Here is a 19,505-nt window from a genome sequence, read left to right as displayed (position 1 = left end):
CTCTCAGCTTTTGCTTGTCTGTAAAGATTTTAATTTCTCCATCAAATCTGAATGAGATCCTTGCTGGGTAGAGTAATCTTGGTTGTAGGTTTTTCTCCTTCATCACTTTAAATATGTCCTGCCAATCCCTTCTGGCTTGCAGAGTTTCTCTTAACCTTATGGGGATTCCCTTGTGTGTTATTTGTTGTTTTTCCCTTGCTGCTTTTAATATGTTTTCTTTGTGTTTAATTTTTGACAGTTTGATTAATATGTGTCTTGGTGTGTTTCTCCTTGGATTTATCCTGTATGGGACTCTCTGTGCTTCCTGGACTTGATTAACTATTTCCTTTCCCATATTAGGGAAGTTTTCAACTATAATCTCTTCAAATATTTTCTCAGTCTCTTTATTTTTCTCTTCTTCTTCTGGAATCCCTATAATTCAAATGTTGGTGCGTTTAATGTTGTCCCAGAGGTCTCTGTGACTGTCCTCAGTTCTTTTCATTCTTTTTTCTTTATTCTGCTCTGCAGTAGTTATTTCCACTATTTTATCTTCCAGGTCACTTATCCGTTCTTCTGCCTCAGTTATTCTGCTATTGATCCCTTCTAGAGTATTTTTTATTTCATTTATTTTGTTGTTCATCGTTGCTTGTTTCATCTTTAGTTCTTCTAGGTGCTTGTTAAATGTTTCTTGCATTTTGTCTATTTCCAAGATTTTGGATCATCTTTACTATCATTATTCTGAATTCTTTTTCAGGTAGACTGCCTACTTCCTCTTCCTTTGTTAGGTCTGGTGGGTTTTTATCTTGCTCCTTCATCAGCTGTGTGTTTTTCTGTCTTTTCATTCTGCTTATCTTACTGTGTTTGGGGTCTCCTTTTTGCAGGCTGCAGTTTGTAGTTCCCGTTGTTTTTGGTGTCTATCCCCAGTGGCTAAGGTTGGTTCAGTGGGTTGTGTAGGCTTCCTGGTGGAGGGGACTAGTGCCTGTGTTCTGGTGGATGAGGCTGGATCTTGTCTTTCTGGTGGGCAGGTCCACATCTGGTGGTGTGTTTTGGGGTGTCTGTGGACTTATTATGATTTTAGGCAGCCTCTCTGCTAATGGGTGGGGTTGTGTTCCTGTCTTGCTAGTTGTTTGGCATAGGGTGTCCAGCACTGTAGCTTGCTGGTCATTGAGTGAAGCTGGGTGTTGGTGTTGAGATGGAGATCTCTGGGAGATTTTCACCGTTTGATATTATGTGGAGCTGGGAGGTCTCTTGTGGACCAGTGTCCTGAAGTTGGCTCTCCCACCTCAGAGGCAGAGCACTGACTCCTGGCTGCAGCAGCAAGAGCCTTTCATCCACACGGCTCAGAATAAAAGGGAGAAAAAGCAGAAAGAACGAAAGAGAAAGAAAGAAAGAGAGGAAGAGAGGAAGGGAGGAAGGAAGGAAGACTCGCAAAAGAGGAAAAGGGGAAAAAAATAATAAATCTTGCTCTCAAAGTCCATCTCCTCAGTTTGGGATGATTCCTTGTCTATTCAGGTATTCCACAGATGCAGGGTACATCAAGTTGATTCTGGAGATTTAATCTGCTGCTCCTGAGGCTGCTGGGAGAGATTTCCCTTTCTCTTCTTTGTTCTCACAGCTCCCGGGGCTCAGCTATGGATTTGACCCTGCCTCTGTGTGTAGGTCGCTGGAGGGAGTCTGTTCTTCGCTCAGACAGGACAGGGTTAAAGGAGCCGCTGATTCGGGGGCTCTGGCGCACTCAGGCCAGGGGGAGGGAGGGGCATGGAGTGCGGGGCGGGCCTGCGGCAGAGGCCGGCAGGACGTTGCACCAGCCTGAGGTGGGCCATGTGTTCTCCCGGGGAAGCCGTCCCTGCATCCCGGGACCCTGGCAGTGGCGGGCTGAACAGGCTCCCTGGAGGTGTGGATAGTGACCTGTGCTCGCACACAGGCTTCTTGGTGGCGGGAGCAGCGGCCTTAGCGTCTCATGCCCGTCTCTGGAGTCCGCACCGTTAGCCGCGGCTCACGCCCATCTCTGGAGCTCCTTTAAGCAGCGCTCTTAATCCCCTCTCCTCGCGTACCAGGAAACAAAGAGGGAAGAAAAAGTCTCTTACCTCTTCAGCAGGTCCAGACTTTTCCCCGGACTCCCTCCCGGCTAGCTGTGGCGCACTAACCCCCTGCAGGTTGTGTTCACACCGCCAACCCCAGTCCTCTCCCTGCGCTCCGACTGAAGCCCGAGACTCAGCTCGCAGCCCAGCCCGCCCCGGCGGGGGAGCAGACAAGCCTCTTGGGCTGGTGAGTGCCGGTCGGCACCGATCCTCTGTGCGGGAATCTCCCCACTTTGCCCTCCGCACCCCTGTTGCTGTGCTCTCCTCCATGGCTCCGAAGCTCCACCCTCCGCCACCCACAGTCTCCGCCCGCGAAGGGGCTTCCTAGTGTGTGGAAACCTTTCCTCCTAAACAGCTCCCTCCCACTGGTGCAGGTCCTGTCCCTATCCTTTTGTCTCTGTTTCTTCTTTTTTTTTTTGCCCTACCCAGGTACGTGGGGACTTTCTTGCCTTTTGGGAGGTCTGAGGTCTTCTGCCAGCGTTCAGTAGGTGCTCTGTAGGAGTTGTTCCACGTGTAGATGTATTTCTGGTGTATCTGTGGGGAGGAAGGTGATCTCCGCGTCTTACTCTTCCGCCATCTTCCCAATTCCCCTTTGCAACTCTTGATCCCTCTTACTCTGCTCTCTACTTTTTCTCTCTAAAAACACTAGGCAGTTTACTTATTGATTATGTTTATTCTCTTTAATCTTTTTTCTCCTAGACTGCAAGCTCACAGGCAAGCTCACAGGTAAAGTTAAGGAATCTTAACTTTACTCACTGGTATATCCTCAAATCCGTTCTTACTTCTGATCTCTGCATCCTTCCCTGTGGCAATTACCATCCCTAGTCTACTGAAGTCAGAGGAGAAGTGATAGGAAAGCCCACTTAATTCATTGTTCCTCTCCAGATTTGGGTATATCAGTCTCTCTTTTAGAGTTGAGTTTTATTGAATGATTGATACAGCTTCAGGGGGGTATTGGACTGTGGTTCTGCCATCTTTTTTGGGGGGGGTGGGCTGCATTTTTAGTACCTTTTGTTTATTTCCTTAGGTACTGGGAGGTTGGAATCAGAGTATTTACCCAGAAACCATCTTGGGGTCTGTCAGTGGTTCTAACTCTCTTAAAATTAACCATCTATGTAGAGGGAGGAGTTCATTGTGGCCCAGTTCAGTACAGAGAGTGGGAACCTGCCTATGCTGAACCTTGACAACATCTTACTGTTATAGAGTCGCCCACCCCCCTTTAAAATTTTCTGTATACTCCCAGATGATACAGTCTAATTTCTTTGGTTTTTAAGTGCTAAGTAACTAAAAGTAGGAGCACTTGGTAACACTGTAGCCATAGAGAGCACAGCTAAATGAGTATGTTGTAATTGTAATGGATCATTCCTTTTAATTTGTTCATTTATCCAACAATATTCATTTATGTAATGAGAACCTACTATGTGCTAGGTACTATTCTTGGTGCCCAGGATACATCATTGAGCATCACTGAACAAAATAGACAAAATTCCCCTGCCTGTGAGGAGCTTACATTCTAGCTGGGATGGGATGAGTGTGTGGAGTGGGGCCAGTCAGCAACAACAAATACAATGCATCTATAAAATATGTGATATGTTTGAAGGTGATACGTGGATAAGGGGGATCACAGAGTGGAATGGGAGTTGTCACTGAGAATAGGACAGTCAGGCTGGGTTTCATTGAGAAGTCACACTCGATGGAGGAAGTCAGAGGAAGAATGTTCCAGGGAGAAGGACCAGCTAGCACAAGGCCCTAAGGTTCCAGGCAGACTGGTGTGTTCAGGGGGCAGGATGAATGGTAAATTGATGGAGTTGGGTCAGGTCTGCACAAGTGTGTGAGAAAAATGAGTGGCTCGGCAAGTTGTAACATGAACTTTTAAAGTTTTAAATCCTGTTTTGAAAAAATTTGCTCTACCAATGTTCAATTAACTTTTTTGCAATGGAAGGATAAGTTTCCATGAGTGATATTTAGGAAGCAAGAACAAGCAAAAAAGCATCACTAAAACCCCAAAGGTCTTGGTTCTCTCTTAGAAGACATGTAGGGAAAAGTGATGCAACAATACGTGAATAATTATTGATTAGTGAGAAGTCAAAAACCATGAGAGGGCTTCCCTGGTGGCACAGTGGTTGAGAGTCCGGCTGCCGATGCAGGGGACATGGGTTTGTGCCCTGGTCTGGGAAGATCCCACGCGCCGCGGAGCGGCTGGGCCCGTGAGCCATGGCCACTGAGCCTGCGTCGGCAGCCTGTGCTCGATAACGGGAGAGTTATCTCACAACAGTGAGAGGCCCGCGTACCACTAAAAAAAAAAAAAAAAAAAAGCATGAGATATGCAGAAAATAAAATTGCTTTTTTAAAGGATAGTATAACGATAGATATCATATCTAAATTAGGCCTTGAAAGTCATCTGGTTTTACCTTTTCCAAATGAGAAAACAATCCAAGAGAAGCTAAATGACTTATCACCAGTTTTATGGCAAGTTGGCGGCAGATTCAAATTTAGATAGTAGCCAGGCCTGCCAATTCTTAGCCCAGAGCTCTGTCTGCCCTGCCTCCCTCCTTTTAACTCAGTGAGAACTCAATTATTGCTAATAGTTTTGTTGTTGACCTTCCATGGACTTGATGGCAAATCAAGTTTTCTATGACAGTAAGTATGATTTACTTGCATTTTGCAACAGGGGCTTCATCTAGCTGAAAATCGATTTTAGAAAGACCAGTTTATTTCTCCACCTCTCTGTGAGGACCAGATTGTTCTCTGTGATTATATACCAGAACAAGGGGTTCTAATTAGTTTTCTTTTCAAGGTGCTTTTCTTTCATTTCCAGGCAGCCAGTCAGACCTTGGGCCAAAGGGATTTCTCTGCAAAACCATTGCACTCAGGGATGCAGGTTAACATGTGGGCCCTGGGAGGTGGCCTGTCATGTTAGTTTTCTCAGCCTGGCGGCCTCCCCCTATTTCCTCCCCTTCCATAACTAATTATTCTGTCCGATACATAGTCTTATTTATGTGTGTTTTTGTAAATGGTGTTGTTTTAGACATATATTTTAAAATTCGCATTGTTATAGATATCATTCTTCTTTTAACATTTTCACCTTAGTCCATTCTTTCTATTCCCTGTATGCTCCTTCATATTTATTTATCTGCTCCCCTAATATTGAGCTCTTGTATTGCTTCCAGCTCTTTTCTTCCCAGTGTTACTTGGTATAAACAACCTCATACATGACCCCTCATGGGGTCTGATCTGAATGAGAATTCTTCTGGGATATATAAACCCCAAAACAGGATTGCTGGGTTATAACGTATATATGTTTGCTAACACAAGTGATTTAGCTATGTACAAACAGCCTTCTGCATGTCCCTTATCGATCTTTTTCAGAATTTTTCTTGGGTACATGCACCTAGGAACAATAAAACTGTATTCAGTTTTATTCACGCTGTCCACTTGCTTGTAGAATGGCTGCTCAGTCTTCATTCCCACCAGCAGTGAATAAAGTTTCCTACATGGCCACATCCCAGCCAAAACTTGGTATTGTCTAGATTTCTGTGCACATAAAGTAATTTATCATTGTTGTTTCAATTGTTGTTTCTTAAATTTCTGCATTTGAGCATCTCTTTATATGCTTGCTTTTGCATTTCCTCTAATTTGAATTGCCTGGTCATTCCTTTGTCCTTTTTCCTTTGGAGATTCTTACCTTTTTTCCTGTTGGTTTCAGGAGTACCTTATAAATGCAGAAATTTTTCCCTCCTTGGCTTTAGACATTAACAAATATCTTTTCCCATTCTCTGTCAACTTGAATCATAGTCTCCTTTGACGTAAAAAATTCATCTTTGGGGGAGTCATTTAAAAAGTCACTTCTGGGGTAGGGGAGGGATAAATTAGGAAGTTGGGATTAACATATACACACTAGTATATATAAAATAGATAACCAACAAGGACCTACTGTATAGCACAGAGAACTGTACTCAATATTTTGTAATAACCTATAAGGGAAAAGAATCTGAAAAAGTATATATGTTACACACATATATAAAACTGAATCCCTGTGCTGTATACCTGAAACTAACATGACATTGTAAATCAACTATACTTCAATTTTAAAAAATTAAGTAAACTTTTTTCTTAAACTCGAAAAAAAAAGGTCCCTTCCCACCACAGGTCATAAAGATAATCCAGTGTTATCTTCCATTAAGTTTATAGTTTTGCCTTTTATGTTTGGGCCTTTATCCACATGGAATCTGTCACTGTTTATGGTGTGATGTAAAAGTCCAGTTTCTTTTTAAATATTTATAATTAGCTAGCTTTCCCCGATTTGGAGAAAGCCTCTCCCTACCCCATTATGAAATTTTAATTGTCATTATAAGAATTATCATCTTTATGTAATAATAATGTCTTCCCAGCCAGCACATGAATGATCATTTATTCAGATCTTGCTTTATGTCTTTTTTTTTTTTTAATGAAGGCTTAAAATTTTCCGCATAGAGGTCTTATGTGATCTTTGTTAATTTAATTTCTAGATCCTTTATACTTTTCATTGCTTATTTTATTTTATTTTATTTTATCTTGTATTTGATTATTGCCAGAATGTAGAAATGCTGTTTTGTTGATTTTTGTTTTGAGTTGATCTTGTATCTGGCAATTTTGTTCAACTCTCTTGTTTGTTCTAATGGATTGTTTATTGATCCTGGCCTTTTTCTACATATTCAATCATACTCTGAAAATGCTTCCCTTCAAATGTTAATACAAAATTTCTTTTTCTTTTTTTACAGCATTGGTCAGGACTTCCACTACTGTATTCAATAGTAATGGTGCTAGTGGGCATAACTTGTCTTGTTCCCATTCTTAAAGAGGATACATTTTAAAGTTCTTCATTAAGTCAAATGCTTATTGAAGGCTTTTATAATTTTATCAAGTTTTAAAAGTTGCCCATATTCCTAGTTTTTAAAGAAGAAAATTTTAATGGTAAATAGGTATCAAATTTCATCAAATCCTTTTTTTTTCATGTATTAATATTACTGCCTTTTCTCTTTAGGCTAGTGATATGTTGAATTAATTGATAATTTTTATGATGTTGAAATTATTGTAATCGTTTGATAAATTCTACTTGTTCACAATGTATTATTTTAAATACATTTTTAAAAACTCAAATAGTTAATATTTAGGATTTTTACATCTAAAATTATAACTGAAATGAGCCTGTGATTTTTCTTTTCTGTGTTCTCCTTGTTGTTTGGAATATAAGGTACAGGAACTTAATAAAATGGGCTAGTTTTTGTTCCTTTTCTATTTTCTGGAACAACTTACATAAGTTAGGAAATGAAAAGTTCTATGAATATTTGATAGAACTAACCTATAAGACCATTGGGGCCCAGGGCTCTTTAGCAGGGGAGGGCTTTGATTACCACTTCGGTATATTTAATACATTGGTTTATTGAAGTTTTCTATTTTGTCCTGTACCAACTTCGGCATTTTATATACTCCCAGTAATATATCACTTCATCTACATTTTAAAAATTTATTAGTTCACTTGTGAGTGTTTACAGATTATTGCTCAGCACATTTTCGCTCCTCCCACCCTGTGAGATTTAATTACCTGTCCTGTTGGTCTGGGGCTTGGCCACATGTCTTGCTTTGGTCCATGGAACGTTAGTAGACTTGACCTGAGCAGAGGCCTTACATGTCCTCGGGGAAGAGGTTAGCCTTTTCTCCTGAAAAGTGGCTGCACCAGAAGGGGACAGTCTCTTAGCTCAACTTTTTTTTTCTGGTCCAACAAACCTGAAGCACACGGCACTTCCGTCAGTGAGTTAGGGAGAGTGGTTATCTCACCAGCTCTCCAAAGGAATGTGTATGGTTTTGCAAAGTGCTCCCCCATGTCCAACTGAGTCTCTTTATAAAGCACTCATATGTGCTTACCAAATCTGCAGTTATATTTCAAAACAGCTGAAGTTTAAAACGCAGTTCTACAGTTAAAATGCTTGCTGTTACTCTAGACATCTGACCATGGCTTTATCTGACTTTCCTAGCAGCTGTTTACATGTCTGCTGTGCCGCTCCTTTACTCCATGGCCTTCAGTCTTTGAACCGTACTTTTGAACTTTGTATAGGTCCTCTTCTCGGGTCACCATTAAGGTGGCCACATATCGTAGGATGCAGGGTACAAAGCAGAGGTCAACCAGACAGGTCACTGGGCCTGTGAACTTTCCTTCACTCGGAGAACCTAAAGGTTGGAAAGGAAGGGCACAGAAGTCGAAGACTTGGTCTCTGCACAAAAGGAGCTTGGGAGACAGCAGTGTCATATAAGGAACAGAAAAGTTATGTGTGAATTTTAGATTTGAGCCCAGAGCAGCTACTGATAAGTATGAGTGTGGGAGGAAGAGTTGGTTAGAGAGGAGGGGTCAGTATGCTGTTTTCATCCACGTCATGACCACAGAGACGGAGGGTAGAGGGGTGGGTGGCTAAGTGGGGAGATGGGGGGTGGGGACTGGGGGGTGTTGATCCCTTCAAATGGATTTTTGGCTTCATCATGGTAGATGAGTTTATCAGAGAATGTTGTTTCTTTTGAAACAGGTGAGGTTTAACTTCACTGAGAATGGAATTAAAGGATTGCATGAAAGAGATAGGATCTGTATAAGGGAGAGCATTTTGTCAGTATAAAAGGAGTAACCCCCTGCTTAGGGTTTTTTATAAAATAGCCATTCTTCTGTCCCAGTATCTGGTGGTTCTTAACCAGGGGTGGTACTGCTTTGCCCCAGGGTATGTGGACATGTGTGCTAAGGCTGGGGTAGGGGATGTTACTAGCACTTAGTAGGTGCAGGCCAGGCAGGGATGCTCCAGACCTTGCTGTGCAGTGGAGACAGCACTGCACAGTGGATTGTCCTGCCTGAGATGCCAACAGCGCACTTGTTGAGAAACACCGGGCTTCCCAAGCTTCAGTCATTTCTGTTCTACTTGTACAATTCTTGCCTTATCTTTTAACACCTGTACCACTAATCTAATGCTTTTATTTAAGTTTACTTTTTATTTTAAAACTTACTTTTCTCTTTTGTTTACTTTTTGGTCATTCTGTATCTGCTTTTTTATTTACTTAATCCTTGCAGTCACGGGTTTGAAATGCTATTTATACTTTTCTAATCGTGTTAAAATAGATCCATGACTACTCTAATACAGAATGTTCCCCTCTGTACCCCTGGCATCACTTTGCCCACCACCAGTGGTGTGCACATCAAGCTTTGAGGAACAGTGGCCAGGCGGTCACAGTGGATTGATTTATAGCTCGACCTGATTTGATGTAGTATGTCCTTGGGAGTTGACACTACCGCCTCAGGACTCTCATTTTTAATTAACCTCATGTTCAGCAGAATTCATGAGCTGGAAGGCTCATGAGGATACTTTTCCAGATAGAGGTCAGACGACACAAACAGCTATTATTGTCTCTGTGTGTGTAAGATCTCCTTGGAAGGGCTTGATTTGTTCTTGGCTGGGTCGCGCTTATGTGCCAATTATCTTTGCTCAAGCCTGTGTCCGTAGATTGCTGGCCACCTCCCAGTTATATGGCAGTATTCACAAGGGATATGTGACCCTGAGAGTGTAGAGGAAGGAGAGCAAATACCGTCCTCACTTCCACATCATTGGCTCAAAGCATATGTTGCATTAATAGTTGGCCAGGAGTCAGAATGATGACAGAGTGTAGCAGAACCACAGATGCTCCCGCCCCAACACCCAATGAACTGACCCAAAAAGCAGTTCACAACAAAAACATTCGCCAGCAACCACCCAACAGACAAGAAAACCAATCACAGCTTTGTGCTGTGCACTTTGACCAGTGGCAGGTAATGAAGGAAACCGTCTATCCTGACCCCTCAGGAGCAATGCCGGGAAAGGGAGGTGAGGGGACAGCATCCTGAGGATTCCCACTAACACAGATCAGTATGGGAAGAAGCTGCCTGAGAAGGTGAGTGGGTGAATGTCAGGCAACAGCCTCAGCAGAGGCAGGAAGGCAGCTCGGAGCAAGCCATCTCCCCAGTTACGGGAAAGAGATCACAGGAGTGAGTGCACCCTGGCAGAGCGGGCTCTGTTGTAAGACATTTAACTGGCTTCCAAAAGAGAGGGCAGTGCATAGGACCCCCGGCAAGGGCTGGCCTTGTGAGTCCTACTTCTCCTTCACGCCAGAGCACTGCATAGAAAGCCAAGCTAACCTCAGAGTGTAGCTCAGAGGGAGAAAGGCAACAGGACCCCTATGGAGTGAGCAGAGTGTCAAGGATGCATCAGCTTACTGTACAAGACCAAACAGAAGTTCTGGACAGAGATACTCATGTTAAGTATCAGCAAGATGAAACTAAATGTCATGAAAACTCTGCGAAAATGCTACAGCAGAGGAATGAAATATAGGAACACGGCTTGCAGAAAATAAACATGCAACCAGTCTGGTCTGGGAGAAAACCCAGAGTCCAAAGAAACTCAACCTCACAACTATTTCATGCTGTAGAAGAGCTCAGTATCAATCCAGTAGAAATAAAAACTCAATGTTATGATTAAACAACAAGATTCTTTTTTTATTTTTAATTATAAAATATAAAACTTGCTATCTTTTTCCATTTTTAAGTGTACATTCATGTTGTGGTGCAACTAACCTCCAGAACTCTTTTAATCTTGCAAAACTGAAACTCTGTCCCTATTAAACAGCAACTCCTCATTACACCTCCCCAAGCCCCTGGCAACCATCAATCTTTCCGTCCCACTGAATTTGACTATTCTAAGTACCTCATATGAATGGAATCATGGAGTATTTGTCCCTTTCGTGACTGGTTTATTTCACTGAGGATAATATCCTTAAGAATCATCCATTATGTAGCATGAGTCAGAATTTTCTTCCTTGTTTAGGTTGAATAATATTCTAATGTATAACATACCACATTTTGTTTATCCATTCATACCTCGATAGACACTTGAGTTGCTTCTACTTTTGGCTGTTGTGAGCAATGCTGCTATGAACATGGATGTACAAATATCTCTTCAAGTAACTGCTTTCAGTTCTTTTGGGTAATATAATCCAGAAGTAGAATTGCTGGATCATAATTCAATTTTTAATTATTTGAAGAACTGCCATACTGTTTTCCATAGCAGCTGCACCATTTTACATTCCCACCAACGGTGCATAGGGATTGCAATTTCTCCACATTCTTACCAATACTTATTTTGTTTTGTTTTGTTTTTTGAGTAGCCATCCTCATGGGTGGCAGTAGAAAGGGATTTTTAAAAGATAGATTGAAGAGCCAAGAAAAATTAAGAACAAAAATATGATATAAGATTTGAACCAGGAAGAAAAAAATACAGAATAGCCTTAACTGTCAGTCAAATGAATGGCATGGGGGAAAGGCATGAGATAATCACAGGAAAGGAGTTAAAACAGTAAGAGAGAAAATGATAGCCATGGAGGATAGGCAGAGCCCTCCAGTATAAGGAATAGAAATAAAGAATGCAAAGATATAACACAGGGAGATTTTTCTGAAAGGGAGGAAGAACTAAATCTTTGGTGAGAAGGCCATGCCACATACATGGAAAGGCTGATGAAGAGTGACCAAGATAAACCCTGGTCTAAAGCTTCAGTACTGTAAACTCCAGAGAGAAAAAGCAAATAATACAAAAAGGGGGATGTTCAAGTCAGTATCAGAATTCTCCATACCAGCATCCTCTACCATAAAATATGAGCAAGTTCTACACATGTAAGAGAAATAAAAATATTTAAATAATATAAAATTATATTCATAATTCAGAATATAATAATATGACATTATTTTTATAAATATTGTTCAGCAGTGAAGGCAGTAAGCAGACAGTCTTGATCTGAAAGAACTCAAGAAGTATAGTAACCATGAACCTTTCTTGAAGAAAACCACCCGATGAAGAGATTCACCCAAATGACTCAAATCAAAATAACAGACTCAAAAGCCATGGTTAAAAAACAGTAACAACAACAAAAAACACTGGTGAACATTCAAACCATTAAAAATATAGTTTTAAGACTAGACAGCTGGGAGAAGATTATTGTTACAGAAGCATGTAAATGTTATGCATCCAACAGAAGAAAAATGATATAAGCAAAAAAATCTAGACGTATGAGGAAAAAGAGAGGAAATATAAAGTGTTCATTATAAAGCATCAGGGTGAAGACATGTAGTTTACCTCTTAAATTTTCATTAATTTTTTTCTCAGCATTAGATATTTTGTGTGTATGTGTTTTTTGTTTGTTTTTTTGTTTTGTTGTTTTAAGCATTTAATTGCAGGTCAGAAAGCCATTTAGGTTCACTTTGGCTGCTTTTTCTTCTGTTATATTCAAGCAAAATTAAGTTACTCTTATTAGAAAAAAAACTTGTTATATTCTCCTTCTCACAGTATACACACTTAAAGAGATGTCCCGAATGATGTTCACAAACTGTCAGTAAGATGGTAGGATAGTGGATAATTTGTTTTCTTCTTTGTACTTTTTTGTGTTGTTTGAATTTTTTAAGATGAGCCCATATTTTTATAAAAGCTGTAAAAATGTCAGTGTTAATATAAAATAGTTTGGTCAGTAGTATCATTATTCTAATTTGCTTCTTAGTCATTTAAAAAAAAGCAGTCTTGACAGACACCAGAGAGAGTCCTTGACGATATTTTTGCAACTCATGCCGAAGGTATTGGCAACTGCCTAGAGACCAAAGGCACATGCTGTGGAAAACATCAGCTATTCTAACAGGATGCTTTTTGCCTTCTCATTGAATTCATAAATCAAAACAGTGAGCTGGAGAGTGTGAAGTGGGATTGACCTGAATTTCTGTGATGCTGGTGACAGAAAGTGTAGTATAATGTGCTATCGTACTGAAGTCTGAGGTTCCAGTCCTGGCCTAACCCATCACCGGCATCATCATTTTGGGTGTTTGGAGTCCATCTCAACCTCTGCTCTTTGCTACAGTGACTGTCTCTTCCTTGAACCTGCCATGTCCCCCTGCCTTGGGGTCTTTTCATGCGCAGTTCTCACGGCACAGGGCACACCTCCTTTCCTTTCCCTTCACTGGGTTCCTTCTTACTCATGCTCAGGACTTAGCTTTAACCTCCTTCCTCTGGAAGGCCTTCTGTGTAACCAGTGGCACTTCTCAGCACATCTGTAGTCACTCGCTCAGTGTCAGACTTCCTCAGCAGACTGGCCTCGGGGAGATAGGGCTCCAGTTTAGGAAGTGCAAGGTCAGGTTCTCTCATTGCCCCTACACAGCACGTACTTCCTCTCCTTCTCTGGGCTCAGCCAGGATGGTTACTCTCCTCCTGTGACTTGTGCTGGGACAGTGAACTCTGCTCACCTCTCTTCCTGCTCCCTCATGGCCTCTAGGTTTTCTTTTTCTCAGGGGGCCTCTTAGCACCTGCTTCTGTTAGAAGCTGTCACTTTTTTTGGTGGTGTCCAAGTTTGTTAGGAAAGAGTGGCTGTTCTGTTCAGCCCCTTACCCTATAGCACTAGCCATTCCTGTAGGAGAGAGTGTCACTCCTCCACACACAGGCCAGTGCCAGAGGGAGGTGGACCCTGCAGGCATCCTTAGATTCTCCCAGAAGCCTCGGCTTGACCTCTCTAGTAAAAGAGATGGCGGTGAAAAAAGCATGTTACAAAGCAGTACCTGCAATGTAATCCTAAATGTATGTTTTATGTATAAAAGACTGAAAAGAAATAGATCAGTGACCCAAGATGTGATCTACCCTGGAGAATTTTCTGTGTGCACTTGAGAAGAAAGTGTATTCTGCTGTTTTTGGATGGAATGTCCTATAAACATCAATTAAATCCATCTGGTCTAATGTGTCATTTAAAGCTTGTGTTTCCTTATTTATTTTCTGTTTGGATGGTCTGTCCGTTGGTGTAAGTGGGGTGTTAAAGTTGCCTACTATTACTGTGTTACTGTCAATTACCCCTTTTATGGCTGCAAACAGATGGAGAGTTATACCATGTTCTTGGATTGGAAGAACCAATATTGTGAAAACGACTATACTACACAAAACAATCTACAGATTCAATGCAATCCCTATCAAATTACCAATGGTGTTTTTCACAGAACTAGAACAAAAAATTTTACAATTTGTATGGAAACACAAAAGACCCCAAAGAGCCAAAGCAATCTTGAGAAAGAAAAATGGAGCTGGAGGAATCAGGCTCTCTGACTTCAGACTATATTACAAAGCTACAGTAATCAAGACAGTATGTTACTGGCACAGAAACAGAAATATAGATCAATGGAACAGGATGGAAAGCCCAGAGATAAACCCATGCACATATGGTCACCTTATCTTTGACAAAGGAGGCAAGAATATACAATGGAGAAAAGACAGCCTCTTGAATAGTGGAGATGGGAAAACTGGAAAGCTACCTGTATAAGAATGAAATTAGAACACTCCCTAACACCATACACAAAAATAAACTGAAAATGGATCAAAGACCTAAATTAAGGCCAGACACTATAAAACTCTTAGAGGAAAACATAGGCAGAATACTCTATGACATAAATCGTAGCAAGATCCTTTTTGACCCACCTCCTAGAGTAATGGAAATAAAATAAAAAATAAACAAATGGGACCTAATGAAACTTCAAAGCTTTTGCACAGCAAAGGAAACCATAAACAAGACCAAAAGACAACCCTCAGAATGGCAGAAAATATTTGCAAACAAAGCAACTGGCAAAGGATTAATCTCCAAAATATACAAGCACCTCATGCAGCACAATATCAAAAAAACAAAAACCCAATCCAAAAATGGGCAGAAGACCTTAACAGACATTTCTCCAAAACAGACTTACAGATTGCCAACAAACACATGAAAAGATGCTCAACATCACTAATCATTAGAGAAATGCACATCAAAACCACAATGAGGTATCACCTCACACCAGTCAGAATGGTCATCATCAAAAAATCTACAAATAATGAATGCTGGAGAGGGCGTGGAGAAAAGGGAACCCTTCTGCACTGTTGGTGGGAATGTAAATTGATATAGCCACTATGGAGAACAGTATGGAGGTTCCTTAAAAAACTAAAAATAGAATTACCATATGACCCAGCAATCCCACTACTGGCATGTACCCTGTGAAACCCATAATTCAAAAAGAGTCAGGTACCACAATGTTCATTGCCGCTCTATTTACAATAGCCAGGACATGGAAGCAACCTAAGTGTCCATTGACAGATGAATGTTTAAAGAAGATGTGGCACATATATACAATGGAATACTATTCAACCATAAAAAGAAACAAAACTGAGTTATTTGTAGTGAGGTGTATGGACCTAGAGTCTGTTATACAGAGTAAAGTAAGACAGAAAGAGAAAAACCAATACTGTATGCTAACACACATGTATGGAATCTAAAAAAATGATACTGATGAACCTAGTGGCAGGACAGGAATACAGATGCAGATGTAGAGAACAGACTTGAGGACACAGGGCGGGAATGGTAAGCTGGGACGAAGTGAGAGTGGCAATGACATATATACACTACCAAATGTAAAATAGATAGCTAGTGGGAAGCAGCCGCATAGCACAGGGAGATCAGCTCGGTGCTGTGTGACCACCTAGAGGGGTGAGATAGGGAGGGTGGGAGGGAGACACAAGAGGGAGGAGATATGGGGATATATGTATACATATAGCTGATTCACTTTGTTATACAGCAGAAAATAACACACCATTGGGAATCAACTATATTCCAATAAAGATATTAAAAAAAGGAAATAAATCAAATTATTATGAATGGGTTTCCCTGATGGAATTTCAAGTTATTTTTATTTTCTTGTTTTCAAATTTTCTGTCATAAACATTTCCAAAGATGCTGGGTGGTACTTCTTAAGCCCCTATGTACGGCTCTGTACTGAGTAGCCGCCATGAAGACTAGGAGAAGTTGGCCCCTGCCATTTGGAAGTGTGTGTCATTCTGCCACGTTTTTAATTTCTGCCCCTGTCTGATGTGTTTGCTCGCTCTCTTCACCCTCGTGTCTTTCTCCTCCCCAGATGACCGGTTGGCTGGAATCCCCCCCCACGTCCTCCACAGCTCCCCTTCCGACCAGCAGATCAACCAGCTGGCCCAGAGGCTGGGCCCCGAGTGGGAGCCCGTGGTGCTGTCTCTGGGGCTGTCCCAGACTGACATCTACCGCTGTAAGGCCAACCATCCCCACAATGTTCAGTCCCAGATGGTGGAGGCCTTGGTTCGCTGGAGGCAGCGCTTCGGGAAGCAGGCCACCTTCCAGAGCCTGCTCAGGGGTCTCCAGGCCGTGGACGTGGACCCCTCGGTGCTCCAGCACATGTTGGGATGATGGCGCCCCGTCAGCACCTGGGGAGTCCATCCCCTAGTCTCGTGTGCCGGATCCTGACTCTCACCCAGTGCAGGTAGATTTGGGGGGACTGGTTGGTTTGTTTTAGTGATTTCTTAGATGAAAGCAGATAATGGGATTTCCACTTGACATTACTTGAAAGGCGGGATGACTCAGTTGATCTCCCACGGTGATTTGACAATTCATTGTTTCTCGTTGCTCGGAGATCACATTATTTGAATTGTGCAGGTTTTAATTGTGTGGTTGCCATTTAATAGACTGGTAGATCCTAGTGGCTCCAAAAAATACAGGTTATAAAGCAGAAACTAACACACCATTGTAAAGCAATTCTGCTCCAATAAAGATGTAAAAGAAAAAATACAGGTGTTCCATATATAAAACATCCACTTTTATGTTGCCTGGGAACTGAACTGTGGACTTAGCTATCAATCATGATGTTAATAATAAAAATTGAATGACTGTATGTAATGTGGCCCTCTCATGAGAAAGTATTGCTTGTGTTTTTTTTCTTTCATTCTTGTGTTGCATAGATTAAGGGTGTAAAACTACAGTAGTCCTTTCTTTGGGACAGAATAGTAACAGCGAAATGGTTACTTTCTCTAGTCAAGATAAATCGCTCAGGCAGGGTGTCTGCATTAAATTTAAGACACTGAAGCTCCCTGCAAAAACCAGTTCAAGTACCAGCATGCATACCTGAGCCCTTTATCTTTAAAAGATTTGCTTAAGAAAATCCCGCGCCCTTTATTTAAAGGACTGGGGGTTGGGGGGCAGTGTGGTCTTTCCGTTGAAGCCTTGATGATTGAAGTGTTGTGCTCCTAAGGACTGTGATTTAGTTTTCTGACTTTTTGCTAATAACACATGGTATTTGTCAAATGCTTTACTGTTTTCAGGGCTTTTCACACATGTGATCTCATATGGACCTCACAAAAAGCCTATGAAGTAGTTAGGTAAGAGAGGTGAGCCCCGTCCTGTATCAAGATGAAGCGATTTGCCTGGGGCGGATGAGTGAGCGTGTGTCTTTGCAGCACTGGTCCTGTGTGCCCTTTCCAGCTGCTCCATCCTGCTCCATCCTCTCTCTCACATGCTCTGGAAGAAGCTTGCTGCCCTCCTCCTGCTAGCAGCATCTCCTCAGACAAGTTACTACACTTCTCTAAGCCTCAGTTTCCTCATTTGTAGAGTGAGGCAATGATTGTCCCCACCTCCAAGATTTTTGTGATGATTAAAGGAATAACATCTGCCACAGGCTCATCTAGTGCCTGGCCCATCACCAGCTCTTGGGAAATGGTAGCTGTTAATTCGCTGCTGTGGCTGAACACGGATGCAGTTCCCAGACCAAGCTGAACAGTGGCTAAAGCTGAGGGTACTGTAGGAGGAAGTGCTATTACCACATTTCTTGCTAAGCTGTACAATGTGATGTGGCTTTATTAATGCTACAGTGGGTCCAATCAAGAGAGACACAGGTGAACATTCCCAATCTGTGATCCATCCTTCTGAATAATTAGAGAATCTATTTCCTAATACTAACTTAACTCAGAATTTTTCAAAGGGAAAAAAATTCTGAGGGCAAGCATATACAGTGCTGAGGTTGGACAGAAAGTGGTGCTCAAAATGGTGACAGTCGTGAGTTACTTACATCCTTTCAGATGTCTAGTAACCATATTCCCTTTCCTAAAAAGAATCGGTTATTTTACGGTTCAACAAACAGTTCAGAAGGATGGTCCACTGGCCTTATCAGCTCTAATTTTCCATTTTGTAGTCCAGCCATTAATTCATTATCTTGTGAAATCCTCACACTTTTGGCCCCATCACTGCACCCCGTGACAGACTGTTCTTCCACGGCATCTTCAATAACTGCTTGTCATCTTGAACCTTGGACTTGTTAGGTCGCTATTCATCCCCCTGGGTTTGCTAACAGAGAGGAGCTTTTGTTTTCACCACATGTATGGATGAGCGAGTATAACTGGGCTCGGCTGCCTCTGACTAGATGGCATTTTAGGAGTGGGTCTGATGACTACCCAGGGCATTCCTGCCATTTGTAGGGCATCTGTTATGCACAGGTACCTTTGTGTTCTGTCAGCAGTGAAGGACAATTTGTGAAGAACTTGCCATGATGGGCTGATGGGGTTATTTTGGAGCGCTGACTTGTTGCCCTCAATGAGCAGGGCATCTCCACCATCAACTAGCAACTGCAGCTCTTCGGGCCTGCTCATGCGCTTGCAGAAGATTTGCAGAATGCAAGAACCGAACATCAAATCACTGCCTAATTTCTACCTCTTACTGAGAAGAGTGATGCTACATGGCATCTGCCTACCTCCCAAGAGAATCCAATAGGTCATTGCCTGCAAGGAGTCCATGTGTTTTTGCACGGAAGAAGGTTCTACAATCCCGGAGATTGCCTACTCCCAATAAAATTCTTAATGAGTACAGTGAGGTGGTAGAGCATTTGTAGGTGCTGACAAAAAAAAATGATTAAAAAGTCTAACTCCACTTTCGTTTGGGGGGTGTGTGTGTGTGTGCGCACACATGCACGTGCGTGAGTATGCCCCGTAACTTTTTAAAAACTGTAACTTCTATGAAATTTTCTCAGTACAAAAATAGTACATCTTTTTTATAGCAGTGAAAAAATACCAATGAGCAAGAAAAAAAAAAAAAAAGAATTGCTCCCACTCCCATCTTCCGAAGATAACTACTTTTACAGCCCAGTTTTGGTCTGTGTCCTCCAGTTCCTTTCCCATGCCTGCATATTCTCTCTGTGATAAAAACAGGATTGTATCGTACATGCTGTTTTACAGTTGGCTTCTTTTATTTAACATATAACTGTCTTTCCATGTCATTAAAGATTTTTCTATACCTTTCAACATCCTCTGTGATTTTCAACATCCTCTGTGTTCGGAGCACACTTTAAAATCCTATAATTTTTAGCAGCATATTTGAAGAAATTAAAAGAGACTAGCTATTAAGTATAACAATGTCTTTTTGCTGTCAAAACATCCAGCATAATCCCACTGTTTGCTTTGTCCCCCTTTAGAGCCCTGTTGTTACTTGAGTAGAGCTATTGACTGTCCCCACTGTGCATTCTTACATCCTCAAAAAGCAAAGTTGAACACATTCCCATAAATGTTTGGG

The 19,505-nt window shown here is 41.7% G+C and overlaps 1 protein-coding gene across 9 annotated transcripts in view; it reads left to right on the top strand.

Moving 5' to 3' along the window:
• The window catches only part of CRADD (CASP2 and RIPK1 domain containing adaptor with death domain), a 224,174-nt gene that overhangs the window by 151,617 nt on the left and 53,052 nt on the right, over nt 1-19,505 (top strand). For 7 of the 9 annotated variants that reach the window (XR_012324257.1, XR_012324259.1, XR_012324260.1 and 4 more), the window contains exon 3: nt 16,060-16,434. Coding sequence is in view for 1 of the 9 variants with exons in the window: in XM_033866260.2 (XP_033722151.1) it covers nt 16,060-16,361 (302 nt within the window). In the remaining 8 variants the exon portion in view is untranslated. Of the gene's footprint in view, nt 1-16,059; nt 19,238-19,505 lie in introns of those variants that run through there. The other 2 variants (XR_012324261.1, XM_033866260.2) reach the window with 2 other exon arrangements.

Source organism: Tursiops truncatus, chromosome 11, assembly GCF_011762595.2.
Source record: "Tursiops truncatus isolate mTurTru1 chromosome 11, mTurTru1.mat.Y, whole genome shotgun sequence".
Classification (NCBI taxonomy): Eukaryota; Metazoa; Chordata; class Mammalia; order Artiodactyla; family Delphinidae; genus Tursiops; species Tursiops truncatus.
Note: the sequence above shows the minus strand (reverse complement) of the source record. Positions and strands in the feature narration are given on the sequence as shown.